This window comes from Canis lupus, chromosome 13 (assembly GCF_011100685.1).
Source record: "Canis lupus familiaris isolate Mischka breed German Shepherd chromosome 13, alternate assembly UU_Cfam_GSD_1.0, whole genome shotgun sequence".
NCBI lineage: Eukaryota > Metazoa > Chordata > Mammalia > Carnivora > Canidae > Canis > Canis lupus.
Genome location: NC_049234.1, coordinates 31,921,988 through 31,935,067, shown reverse-complemented (window position 1 = coordinate 31,935,067; position 13,080 = coordinate 31,921,988). Strand labels below are relative to the sequence as shown.

Here is a 13,080-nt window from a genome sequence, read left to right as displayed (position 1 = left end):
CACCTGTTCCCTTCTTCACCTCGTGTGCATTTCATCCCCTCACATCCTTCCATTTTGCTCCAGCTCTTTCCTCTCCAGTTCCCTGGACAACTCGAGCGCGCTATAGGGTCCCCGAGTCCCTCACAAACTCCCCTCCAATGAGATCCTTCAACCCCCGCCCCCCGCGCCCCGCGCCCCGGCCAAGCCCTCGGACGCGGGCCGACGCGCACCCGCAAGCGCCCCTCGGGTCCCCTCGCGTCCCCGGGGGGCTTCAAGCCGCATCCGAGCGCCCCAGCCTGTGCGCCCCCCGCCCGCGCCGGCCCCCCAAGGGCGCATGGGCTCCCGCCCCCGCAGGCGCCCCACGTCGCCCCAGGTCCCCACCCAGCCGCCCCCAGCTCGCCCCCGGGGCCCCCGCCCGCCCCAGGTCGGCCCCCCGAGCGCCGCGCTTCCCTCCCCGCCCCCGCCCCCCGCGCACCCCAACGGCCCCGGGCGACGGTTGGGGCCGGCCGGCGTGCGCCCTCACCTTGGTTCACCAGCCGCAGAGCGTGCGTGAAGGAGGGGTCCAGGGAGTCCTTCTCCGCCATCAGCTCCGGCAGGTACTTCTCCTCCATGCTCGCCGGCCGCCGGGCCCCCGCACCCCCCGACCCCGCCCGCGCCCCAGCGGCGCGCAACCCGGGCCCGGCGCGGCGGCCGGGGCGCGGCGGAGCCAAGCCGGGAGGTCGGCCCGGAGGCGGCGGCAGGGGGACGCGCGGGCAAGGGGTGGGGGCCGGTCCCGGGTGGCCCCCGCCGCCCCGCAGCGGGCCGAGCAGCAGCGGCGCGGGCCCTGGGCGAGCCTGCAGCGCTCCCGGGCGAGCCCCGCTCCGCCGCCACCCGCTCGCCGCGCGCCGCCCCGCGCTCTCCCCGAGCCCGGCCCGCGCCCCGCCCGCCGCGCCTGCGCCTGCGCGCCCCGCCCCGCCCCCGCCCCCGCCCCCGCCCCCGCCCCCGCCTCGGGGGGCCCCGCAAGGGCGTCCCGGCGCCTCCCGCGGTGCGCGCGCCCCGCTCCGGCCCCCCGGGCGCGATCGGGAAACTGAGGCCCGGGGGAGCGGGCGCGCGGCCCGCCCAAGGTCAGCCGCGGGGGTGCCCGGGGAGAGGTCGGGGAGGGCGGCCGGGGCTCGCCCCACGCGGCTCCCGGGACCCCCCTAACCCATCCCCGCTGTGCGCACCGAGCTGGGGGGCGCGCCCAGGTGCGGGACCGTCGCGCGACGGCGCGTGCCCTTCAGGGCGGCTTCGTCACCTGCTGGTCTCCCTCCCCTCCCACAACCCATAACCGCCGCGCCCGGGGAGGAGGACAGCCTGGCCCGAGCTCGTGGGGAGAGTCCCCCGTGGGGAGAGTCCCCCAGGGGCACGTGCGAGCCATAGCCTCTGCCCCTTACCCCCCTTCCCCTGCGCGCGTGGAGTAAATGCCCCCCAAGCCCCCCGCCCCCATCCCCCAGCAGGCCAAGGACTCTGAGCCTGTCCTGCCTCGCTGTCCTGGCCCCAGTGTCACCTTCCCCACCCCACCCCACCGCACCCCCACAGCTTTCCAAGACTTCCCCTGCACAGTGGTCAGTGCAGCATGCTCCCCCTCCCCACCCCTGCGCCAGGTCCCTCCCGGTTCACAGGTGTAATTCTGTAGGTTCATGACACCAGGAGCATCTCAGGGGCAGAGCTAGGGGCTGGGGGGACCTGGTGACTTTGGGACAAGTGTGAGGGCACCAGAGATGTTTCTTGAAGGAACAAACCGGGGGAAGGCCAACTGCCTGGAGCAGACCCTTCCTCTGGAGCGCAGGAAGTCCTCCACAGCCAGAGATGCTGAGAGTGGAAACCAAGGAGCACCAACCGGCTCTAAGTCCCAGCCCCCAGGACCCACTGCCCTCAAGCACAAGCACCCCATCTCCCTCCCCCGCCCCAGACTGCTGAGGCTCCCAGCTAAGTGCCATTCCAGAGTTCCCAGTAAGAATCTTCTTCATGGCTCTCTTCGGTCTGAACTCTCAAGAGGCAGTCAAATGATAGGTTAAGTGTGTGGCCTCTGGGACCCCACGGCCTGGATTTGCAATTATGGCTCTGCTGCTCACTAGCTATGACGCTTCTGTGCCTCAGTCTCCCCGTCTGTAAAGTAGAGACGAGAATGCAACCGATTTCATAACAGAGCCATGAGGGCAGCTCATAATGAAGTCCCCACAAACATCTCCAGCACATGGTGAGTGCTTATGGCTCTTCTCCTGGTCTTCCCAAATCTCTCCTTCCCCTCAGCTGCATCTCCCAAGAGCACTTAGCAAACACCACCCCGTGGGATCCTCACTGCAGGACACGCTGAGTGAAGGACCTGGGACCCCAGGGCTCAGTTTCTGCCCCCAGGGCCCAGAGTGGGGCTCCTGGGGCAGCGACACGGATAATTGCGGCATCCCCCATTCCCTACCCCCCCACCTCTGACTCTGTGGGACCTTGGCTAATTCACTAATGTGAGCTTCGGAGACCACATTTCCAAAACCAGGCACATGCCTGCAGCCCTGGAGGGCAGTTGGAAGGATTCGTGGGCCGGTGTTTTCTCCTATAGCATCGGAATGGAAGGCACACACCTCTAGCTTATGTTCCTGCACCACAGGGCCTACATTCCAGGGCGTGAGGCCCTGATGGCCACATGTGAAGGAGGAAGGGAGAAGGGGAGTTCTGGGATGTCAGTGAGCCCCAGGGGAGGAGAGTGAGGGGACCAGATACTGGACACTCCACTGCTCTCTCCCCACTTGGTCTTACAGTCTCCTTTCCACTCAGCCCCTTCGCCCCAGTAACAGGCCGCCCTTTGAGTAATCGCTGTTTTCATTAAGCATGAAGTGCCAGGCTCTTTCATTCACTGTTTTCAGTTTTCCCAGCAACCTGTAGGTTGCTGGGATACTATTAATCACCACTTGCAAATGAGGAAACTGAGGCTCAGAGCAGTTGGATACTTTGCCTAAGTCCCACGGGTGTCGGTAAGGCATCCTAGACTCATAGACCCTAGGGCGTCCTCCCTCCCTCCCCAGTTTTCCCCTCCCAGGTATCAGTGTGTGACACTGGTGACGGGCTCCAGCCCTCCTCCAGCAGCAGGGTTGGCAGAGAAGTCTCGCCGGCAGCTGGGGAGGAGGGCTGTACACCAGGAAGCTGACAGCCAAGGCACTGAATCTTCTGCTCCGGACCCTCCTTCTCTCAGAACCTTCCAAGAAAGCAGGTGCCCAGCACCATGAGTACCTACATGGGCTCCTCCAGGGAGGAAGGAGACGAATGTCTCTGTGAGATGCTCAGGAAATTGTTTCCACCCACCAACCTGGCCGAGCTGCTGGCTGTGGGGCCCGCTCTGCACCTTGCCGCAGACCCTGTAGGCCTTCATGAGACGGCCACTCCTGAGGGCACTAACCCTCAGATCCCTTTGATGATAAGAGGGTCTGATGTTGGGAGAGGTTCTGATTATTTTGCAAGCAGTTGCAGATAGTACTCAAACTCAGGTCTTCTGACTTTCAGGCCAGGGGTCTCTACAGGCACACACCAGTATTTGCTGAGGACACGTCAAGTGCAGGGACCGCTCTGGGTACGGGGGACGAGCCGTGAACAAAACAGACTTCCACAAAGCCGCTCCAGGCTGGGGCACTGGGGGCCACCTCTTCCATCTGCATACTTTGCATCTGACCTGGAGTGGAGGCCCTCAGCTGTACTAAGAAACTCTGGTCCCCTTTTCTCCTGGCGCTTGTACATCTGGGATTCACCTCCCAGCCCCAGAGATAGAGAGGGGCACTCCTAAAACCGACCTCATCAAGTGTCACCATCCCCACGTCATCTCAGGAGCTGCCCTGCCTGCGGTTCCACAGCAAGCCCCGCTAGTTCCCACCACCCACCACCATGGCTGTCTCTCAGAACCCCCAGCTAGCTCCCACCTGCCCCCACGCTCCTGTTGGTGTAGACAAGTACCTCCTAGCCTCTCAGACATTGCCACAGCACCCACATGCATCAGAGGATACACAACAGCGGAGGGGTGTCATGTTTGTCACCAGTTGGCTGTTCCTACTGCAAGCATCCTATTCCTTTGGTTTAAAAAAGGTGAGCCCTATTCCAGATCCCCCAAGAATCTGCAGTGCCATGGGTGGGGAAGTTGAAATCTGGACCAAGAGCCAGAGAGGCCTCAGTTTCTCCTGCTTACGAGCTGTGTGATCTTGAGTCAGGTACCTGCTGTCTCTGGGCACCGGGAGAAGAAATCCAAACCTCCCAACGTAATGGCAAAGCAGAAGCAGAAGGCTCATCATGACTACTAAGTGACCGCGCTGACAGCTTTTGACTCTCCCTCCTCCCCACCCCACCAGCCCTGTCGCAGCTCCTGTGCACACAGCACGCCCTGGGGGCCGGTCGTCTGCGGACCCCTCTGCCTCCACAGCCCTCGCGCCGGGCTGGGCGGTCCGTGAGCAGCAAGCCTTTGACACCTGCTCCAGTCCATTCTCCCAAAACACAGCCTCTGACAGCACCACTTGCCAGCTACCTGAGACAAATGAGTTTGTCATGTAAGACAAGCACCAAAAGATGGCACAGCCTTACCTAGAAATCAGTCATTTATGTGTCAGGGAGAAAGGCACCAAGAATGTTTGCTCTGATGCCTGGCTCCAGACGGGAAATGCATTTTCAAACCCTGAGTAGACTAAAAAAGGCTTAAGACAGGGGGAGGAGGTCCCCAAAGTTGGGAGCCTCGCAAAGTTCAAAGGCCAGCCATAAATCAGGAATGCCTTCCCGGAGGAGGACCAGCGAGTGCGCTGGTGGCTCCCCCCTGCTGTACTCCCTCCACCCGCGCCCCCCTCCTGCCTTCAGGGTGCAGAAATACTCAGCTGGCAGGAGCCACAGGGAGCAGCTAGCCCACCAGTCACAGGGTTTTAGAGGTGAAGACACAGTTGCCCAGAACATTTAAGTGACTCGAAGGTAGTAAGAGGAGAACTGGACACACACACACACACACACACACACACGCACACACACGCACACGCACACACACGCCCATGCACACTCACTCTCCACCCATGTCTAAGGATAAATGGAATGGGACCTTTCAGCTCAGTCGCTCGCATCCTGAGGACAGTTATCTGTGTCTGTGCCCATGTTCCCCCAAAGTCAGTTCCCTCCTCTGGCTGTTGGGGATATGGAGACCCCAGGCCTTGTCCACACTCTCCCCTCCGCAGGCAGCGAGCCCTGCGGGCTGGGCCTTGCAGCCGCTGATAAAACCACAGCATCGCGCACCCGCCCCCTGGTGGCCAAGTGCGGAAGTGCATCCCCCTAAAAGTTGCTGTTGAACCAGGCTCCTAAGCCCTGGGGTCGGAGCTGGAGGCACCAAAAGGGAATCACACACAGGATTTAACTCCTTCCCGGGAAAGAGGAGAGCGAAGCATTTCCTTAGGTGAAAGAGACTGAAACAGAGAATGTAAAGAAACAGAGGAAAAGGAAGGGAGAAATGGAGAAGATGGAAGGAAGGGGAAGGAAGGACATAGGATATGGGAGGAGAGCACAAGGGAATAGGAAAGCTCACACGAGGGGTGTTTCTCTATGCTAGGCCTCCTTCCGTTTCAAAGATAAGCACTTGAGGCAACAGTCATGGAAAATAAGACTTGTCATGTCCAGGGTCAGCACGTCATGACCAGTCAAGGGGGTACAGACGGGCCTGGTCACCACCACTGGTTGGCTTTGTAATTGATTGACCCCATCGCTGCCTGGCTTTGTAATCCTTCCAAAAATCCAACTCTGTCTCTGTCTCTATTTCTGAGCTTGTAAAGGAGTAGCTGCTAGTTGTTGTTCTCGTCCTGTTTTATTGAGATTTGATGAGAACAATAAAGATTTGCAGAGAAAAACCCTGAAAAGTGCTCTGAGTTCTGGGGCATAACCATCACAGAAGTGTGTTTTATTGTTTCCCTCTGTGCGGCAGCAGCCTTCTATCCCAGGCTTTCTGGACTAAAAGGTGATATGTGATGTTGGGCTGCCAACGCACTTGCTATATTTCAACAATGCATCAAATTATCACAACCTCTGGTGCTCTGTAAGATGCTGTGATTTGAAAGCCGCCGTTGAAATGTAAAATATTATTGCCACAGCAGTAAAAAGATCCATGTCCATCTCCTAACCCACTCTTTCTTGTCAGCGTGCACAGAGTTGCCCACAAAACAATTCGAGCCACATTAGGCAGAAGACTTTACGATAAACCCGCACATGTCTGGGTTCGGCACAGGGATCAAACAAAGCATTTTTGGAAGTGTCAAGTCAGTGTCCCGTCAGCCCCTCAAGGGGGTGATGACATTTGTCGAGGCCACTGCAAAGCGAACACATCCAGGCCACACTTTAAAATGCCCGTATCAAAAAAAAATAATAATAATAAATAAAAATAAAATAAAATAAAATAAAATAAAAAAGTAAAATGCCCATATTTGCTTGGGCTTTTCTGTAGTTTAAAAAATGAAGAGCTGATCTTAACAAAAAATGGCTGTGGGAAGAAGAAGGGACATGAAGTTGAGGTTCTGTACTCGTGTCTGCTGAATTGCACGAGAAAACAACTCAAAACAGAAGTGAACTGTCATCCGGAACCCGTGGGCTTCCCCCCGAAGTGGCTCTATGGACTTTATTCTTTGGGTTCTGTCTAGCATGGTCCTGGCTTCCCCACACGCAACCTTCATCACTACCGTGTGGATTTGAACCGGCTGGGTATACACCTCAAAATCCTTTGCTTGCTGCTCATGGGAGAGCAGGGAAGGATGCCAGGTACACGCGGGCAATCTCGATTCACTGGAGCCAGCCTGGGATGGCAGCTGGTATGTGGGGGCCCGGGGGGACGTTCCAGCTTCCTCTGGCAAATCGTAGCCTGAGAATCCGTTCTCTTGAGGTTTCCTAGCCACACTCGCTGGTAGCAGCCCCGCAAAGCTACAGCAGCTTAGAGGTACGAACCACAGTGGCCTGTGCACAGGTCTACACCGCAAGTTGCCCTGGAGCCTGTGATGGTTGAGGCCACCAGTTGAGGGAGCAAACACAACGGAGGGCTTTGTATAAAGCTGCCTCTTTTGACCTCTATCCACCCACTTATAAAACAAAGACAGCATCACTCCCCACAAACCGTTCCTTTAAGATCACTGTGAGGTAAATGTATATAAAGTGCTCCACACAGCGTCTGGCACCTGATGAGGACAATGGGTGGTGTAGACGTAAAGTTACACAGAAATACAAGGAGGGCCACATGGGCTATTTTAAATTTTCTAGCGGCCACATTAACAAGGTGAAAGGAGATCTGTAAAGTTCATTTTCATAAGGTAGTTTATTTAACCCCCTAAATCCAGATTACTATTTCAGCATGTTATCGATACCTTTATGATTTTATTTATTTATTCATGAGAGACACAGAGAGAGAGGCAGAGACACAGGCAGAAGGAGAAGCAGGCTCCCTGCAGGGAGCCCAACGTGGGACTCGATCCCGGGACTCCAGGATCACGCCTTGGGCCGAAGGCAGGCGCTAAACCTCTGAGCCACCCAGGGATCCCCAATACATTTATAATATTAACGAGGTATTTTACAATCCCTTTCTCCTAAGTTTTTGAAATCTGGTGTATACGTTGCGCCTCCAGCCCTTCCCAATCCAGATGCAAAAGGGTGAAAGTAAGATGCCGTCCTGCCAAAACTATAAAGATGCATTTCGTGGAAGAAGACCTTGCGCCGCTTCCATTTTTAAGATTCAAATTCATTTAAAATGGAATACCATTAGCACCAGTTCTTCACAAATACTAGCCCCAAATCAAGGGCTCATCAGCCCCAAGTGGGTAGTGGCTACGGTCCTGGGTGACGCAGATTAGAAGAGGTTTAAGGGGCACAAAACAGAAGGCCCAGCTGCCAGCGCTCAACCAAAGAGATGTGCCCTGGTCTCTCCCCACGTGGAGTCTGAGATCGGCCACCCAAGACTGATGTGACAGCTGGGAGCTATTATCAGTGTGCCGGGCCCCTTCCATTTTTCTGCATCACCCACCTTAGGGTGTCAGGATGGGATGTCCCCACCCCTCCCTGGACTTCTGCCCTCCTTCCAGGGAGGAAAAAGCAATATGATCATTAGCTGTTCAGTTGCATTAGAAGCCCCACGTCATGGCCCTTGCTTACGTATCCTTGGCCAGAACTGTCTCACACACAGCCGCCCTTATTTGCCCAGGACCGAGCTGGTAAATATAGTGTGTTTTACCCACGTACAAAAGTGGAGTTCCTCAGTAAGGAATAGGGACCAGGGGACTTTGGAGAGGCCCCCATCAGGGGCGACACCTGCCGTTATCATCTCTAATACTACCAACCTTCACAAAGAATCCTTAAAGGAATAAAATAAGAAGAGAGAGGGTAGGGATGTCTCTTCCTTTACCCCTTTAGGGTGGATGCAGTAGAAGCAAATGTTTTGAGCATCTGAGTGTGAACCAAGTATATGGCAAGGCTCGCAGAGGAAAAGGAAGGGTGGCACAGAAGCCACTGCCCCACGCTTCTGGCAAGAAATACTTGGGCTCGGTTCAAGCAGAGGGCTGCTGGGTGTAGCGGTTACAGACGTGGTCTACAGAGCCAGCTTCTCTCTGGCTGTGTGACCTTGAGCTGCCTGATGTCTTGTGCTTGTTTTCTCCATCGTAGAAACGGGATTACCGTGGCGCCTACCTCATCAGAGTATTAAGAGGATGGAGTTAGCGAATATTTGAATGTGCTTAAAACAGGACCGGGCACATACTATGCACATCATCAACGTTCTTTAAATAGAATCATCTCAGCTCTGTAAACAAGTTTTGGTTAATTGATCTCAGGGTTCAGTACGGGTCCTGAGACCCTGTTCTCCCTCAGGGGCTGAGAGCAAATCAAAACTGTGTCTGTCTGTCCAGGAATAAAAGAAAAAAAAATGATCAAGTCAGCAAAATCAAGAGGTCCATCCACTGGCATAAAAGTCACTGAGATCCACTGTTCGGCTTTCTGGGTTTTTTGTTTGTTCGTTTGTTTTTTTGGGTCTTACGGACAAAACAAAGCTCTACCAATATTCTCAACCACCAACGAAGGACTTAGTGGACTGGAAATGACTTCCTACCTCCTCCCTGACTAGCTTGGATGTGTGACGTGGCCAAGATCTGCGGCCTTCCTCTGAGCCTCCATTGCCCCATCTGTGAAATGGGGCCGCTAACTTGTGCGTCAAACATCCCTTCAAGCACACAGGAGTTTCTCAGGGAATGCAAGTGGTTTCCTTCCACCTTCTGTCTTTGAAAGTCTGCAAACCATGAGAAAAGTTTGGGAGAGAACTAGTTTGGGAGACTGAATTTTACAGACAGGCTCAGTTACTCAAGCATGAACAAATTTGAAGCCAAGCGCACAGCAGGGTTTGTTTGTTTAACTAAGCCTTGCGCAGGGGAGCTCCTTGCCTGCTCTGATCCGAAGGCTCTGTGTGGTTTTGCTCTGACTGTTTTGCTTTGGGCTCATACCTCAGAGGCGTGGTGGGAAGACCATGGGTGCAGACCTTGGAGCTCAACCTGCCAACTCCTTTAACAAGCGACAACTTGGGGGCAAGCCCCTGTGGCCCAGTGGTTTAGCACCACCCTCAGCCCAGGGCGTGATCCTGGAGACCCAGGAATCGAGACCCACATTGTGCTCCTTGCATGGAGCCTCTTCTCCTTCTCCTTGTCTCTGCCTCTCTCTCTCTCTCTGTCTCTCATGAATAAATAAATAAAATCTTAAAAAAAAAAAAAAAGCAACAACTTGGGATCCCTGGGTGGCTCAGCAGTTAAAGGTGCCTGCCTTCAGCTCAGGGTGTGGTCCTGGAGTCCCAGGATCGAGTCCCACACTGTGCTCCCTGCATGGAGCCTACTTCTCCCTCTGCCTGTGTCTCTGCCTCTCTCTCTCTCCCTCTGTGTCTCTCATGAATAAATAAATAAGACCTTAAAAACAAAAAAACAAGTGACAACTTCTCTTTCTTTTCTATCATTGAAGGGTATTTTCATTTCTGAGAAGTCAAGACCACAGGCTTAACTTCTATAAGCCTCAGTTTCCTTAATTGTAAGTATTGACCTGCCTTACAGACACATTGAGGTCGATGAACCAATATCACGTTCATAAATGGCCTGGCACACGGTGGGGGCTTGGTGAATGAATGGTTATCGCTATAGTAAGTGCATGTGCCCCTTGATAGAAAATTAGGCTTCTCGTCAAATCAAGCAGGCTCCATAAAGTGGGCGAAGAAAAAAAAAATCTACAGAAATTACTGCTTTCACTGGTGATTTATTTTCTAGATTTCCTGAACTACAGAGTGGAATAGAACATTACACTCCAAAGAAATGATGCCACCTCTGCTGAAGAAGCTGTCAGGTTTTAATGGCATGAGGACAATTTACTTCAAGTCAGGTCCAAGTAGCTGCTCGATGCTGGAGAAGTTGCTTCCAAGCAGATCTTTAAAAATTGGCTGAGGATCTGGGGCTGCGTGCAGAGCAGTTAACTCACTGAGTAGTTTCTGCAAGACGTCAAGTTGGCTCTCGTAACAGGCCCCTCGAATTAGCCCAAGAGCCCTTATGACAAACACGGCTCTGATTAAAAGATTAATGTGGTCGTATGCTGCACTTGCTTCTTTGCCTTTCATAAAAGTTATCTGTCCTTTCAAAATAGCTTTTATTTTACTCTTCTTCCTCCCCACCCCCAACGCCCAGAATCTTGTCCTCCTTCAGTGTCCTCTCCATTATTCCAGAGGCCCGGAGGCCACTGCCCTCTCCTTCAGCCCCACACGATGACTCTCTGAGCAGTTCCTGTGGACTTCCTCTCCCGAATGTCCCCAGAGTCCCCCGCTTCTCCATCCATCCCTGCCCTGCACTCTCCACAGAAGCTTCCTGCCCTCTAGTCTTGAACCTGTCCCTCACCTGCTCTGCCGCCCAGGCTGATCTTTACCCGTTTGAGTCTGGTCATTTCTTTCTGGCTGAAAACCTGGCAGTGGTCTCCACTGCTGTTGGTTCTGATGAAGACCAAAATCCTTTATACAGCCACACGGAAAGGCCTGTGTGATTTGGCCCTGCCTACTTTTCGAGTGTCTTCTCACTCCAGCTACAATGATCTATGGGTTTGGGGGAATGTACATGAATTCATTGAATAGATGCTCCATAACTTACAATGGCTTCCTTTTGCTGCAAACATCCCTCTGACTCTGACTGTTAACCCATGTCCCATCCTCCCCTCTGACTCTGACTGTTAACCCGTGTCTCATCCTCTCCTCTGACTCTAATTGTTAACCTGTGTCCCATCCTCCCCTCTGACTCTGACTCTGTTAACCCATGTCCCATCCTCCCCTCTGACTTTGATGTTAACCTGTGTCCCATCCTCCCCTCTGACTCTGTTAACCCATGTCCTATCCTCCCCTCTGACTCTGACTCTGTTAACCTATGTCCCACCCTCCCCTCTGACTCTGTTGACCCACATCCCTTCCTTTCCTTTCCTCTTCTTTGTACCCACAGCCCAAAAGCTCTTCTGTGGCTGGCCTCTCCCAGTGGGGGCTGCAAAGGAGGTATGGTTCACGTTCTGTTCCCCCCACCAGAACATCCTGGTGGAGGACTAAAACAGATCCAACCAACACTCCATAGCCTCAGTCTATCAGAGCATCACATGCACATACGCACACATACACACACACACAATGCTCCCCAGACTATCACAGCCAAGCCAGTGCCTGGACACTCAACAAGCTCTTGGTAAATCAGTGTGGCCAGAGATAGAGCAGCTGTTTCTGAGAACACATCTCCCCACCAGTTCATAACACTTTTGTGTTCCTTTTCCTTCATCTCTTTATTGATCAGTGTTTATTGAGTATATACAATCACGTGTCAGTTACAGTTTCAGGCTTTGGAACAGGGATCCTGCCTTCGAAAAGTATAGAGTCTAGTGTAGGAGACAGATATGCTACTTGCTAGCTCTATGACCTTAAGGAAGTCACTTATACTCCTTGTGCCCCAGTTCTGTTTTACCTATGAACTGACAACATGAACATCCCTCTTGCAGCACTGTTTTTTTTTAAAGATTTTATTTATTTATTCATGAGAGACACACACAGAGAGAGAGAGAGAGGCAGAGACACAGGCAGAGGGAGAAGCAGGCTCCATGCAGGGAGCCTGACATGGGATTCAATCCCAGGACCCCAGGATCACACCCTGGGCCAAAGGCAGCACTATACTGCAGAGCCACCTGGGCTGCCCTCGCAGCACTGTTATGGACTGAAAGTATCATATGTCCATTGCTGACTTCATAAGGCTGACATGAGCTATAATGAGATAGTACAAGAAAAGTGTTTAGAAGAGTATTGGGGTAGTGTCTTCACTATATAACAGTTTTGTGTTATTGTTATTATGTGAACAAAGACATGTAGAACTGCAAGTTGTACCAGTTCTCTGAAGGAGAGGAGATGGAGCCATGAGGAAGAATGACAGGGGGATCTCATCTAGGTGGAGCAATCAGGGAGGCCCCTTGACAGGGGTAACTGTTAAGATGTGAAGGAGTCAGCTGTGAGAATTAGCAGAGCCAGAGGGCTTGGGTCTGGGATGTAACAGAACCAATATGGCACACAGATCTGGTTCAAATGTCTTCTCTTTAGCTCCACATGGTGTGTCCTCAGGCAAGCCTCATCACCTCTTTGAGACTCGGTTTTAGTGATAAGGTCATGAAGGTGATAGTAACAAAGAAAACAATGTCAGTGTGGTAGATTTTAAGTAACAGAACTCACATAGGTCGCAAGCAGGGAGTCTTACACGTGGTAGGCATTTAATAAATGCTGGTTGCATCTGCTCCCCAAGCCAATCTTCCTCCAAAACGAACGATTGCCTTCTTGGGACCATTCACATAACCAGTAAGTCGGACTTGGAAGTCATGCCAATCTAACTGCAGACCCTGGGTCTTTCCCCCTTCACCACTCTGTTAAAGCTCAGACCACTGCAACAGCTAACACGTGGCTGGAACAGCAATTCTAACTCAGGCCTTTTTCATGAATTCTCTCTTGTGTCTATGAAGAGGATTCCATGCTTTCCCCCCATCTTACAGGGGAGAGGGGACCTGAGGATGTAGCAGTTTGAA

General features: G+C 53.6%; 1 protein-coding gene and 1 long non-coding RNA gene across 17 annotated transcripts in view; one reads left to right on the top strand and one right to left on the bottom strand.

The window, feature by feature from the left end:
- Positions 1-640, bottom strand: part of KHDRBS3 (KH RNA binding domain containing, signal transduction associated 3) — a 185,597-nt gene extending 184,957 nt beyond the window's left edge. For 14 of the 16 annotated variants that reach the window (XR_005368760.1, XR_005368764.1, XR_005368761.1 and 11 more), the window contains exon 1: positions 503-640. Coding sequence is in view for 8 of the 16 variants with exons in the window: in XM_038555590.1 (XP_038411518.1) it covers positions 503-590 (88 nt within the window). In the remaining 8 variants the exon portion in view is untranslated. The remainder of the gene's footprint in view (positions 1-502) is intronic. The other 2 variants (XR_005368765.1, XM_038555591.1) reach the window with 1 other exon arrangement.
- Positions 438-10,585, top strand: LOC102154586. The gene is made up of 3 exons (XR_005368770.1): positions 438-575; positions 9,970-10,035; positions 10,269-10,585. It is a non-coding gene; the product is annotated as an uncharacterized LOC102154586 (long non-coding RNA).
- The last annotated feature ends 2,495 nt before the right edge of the window (positions 10,586-13,080 follow it).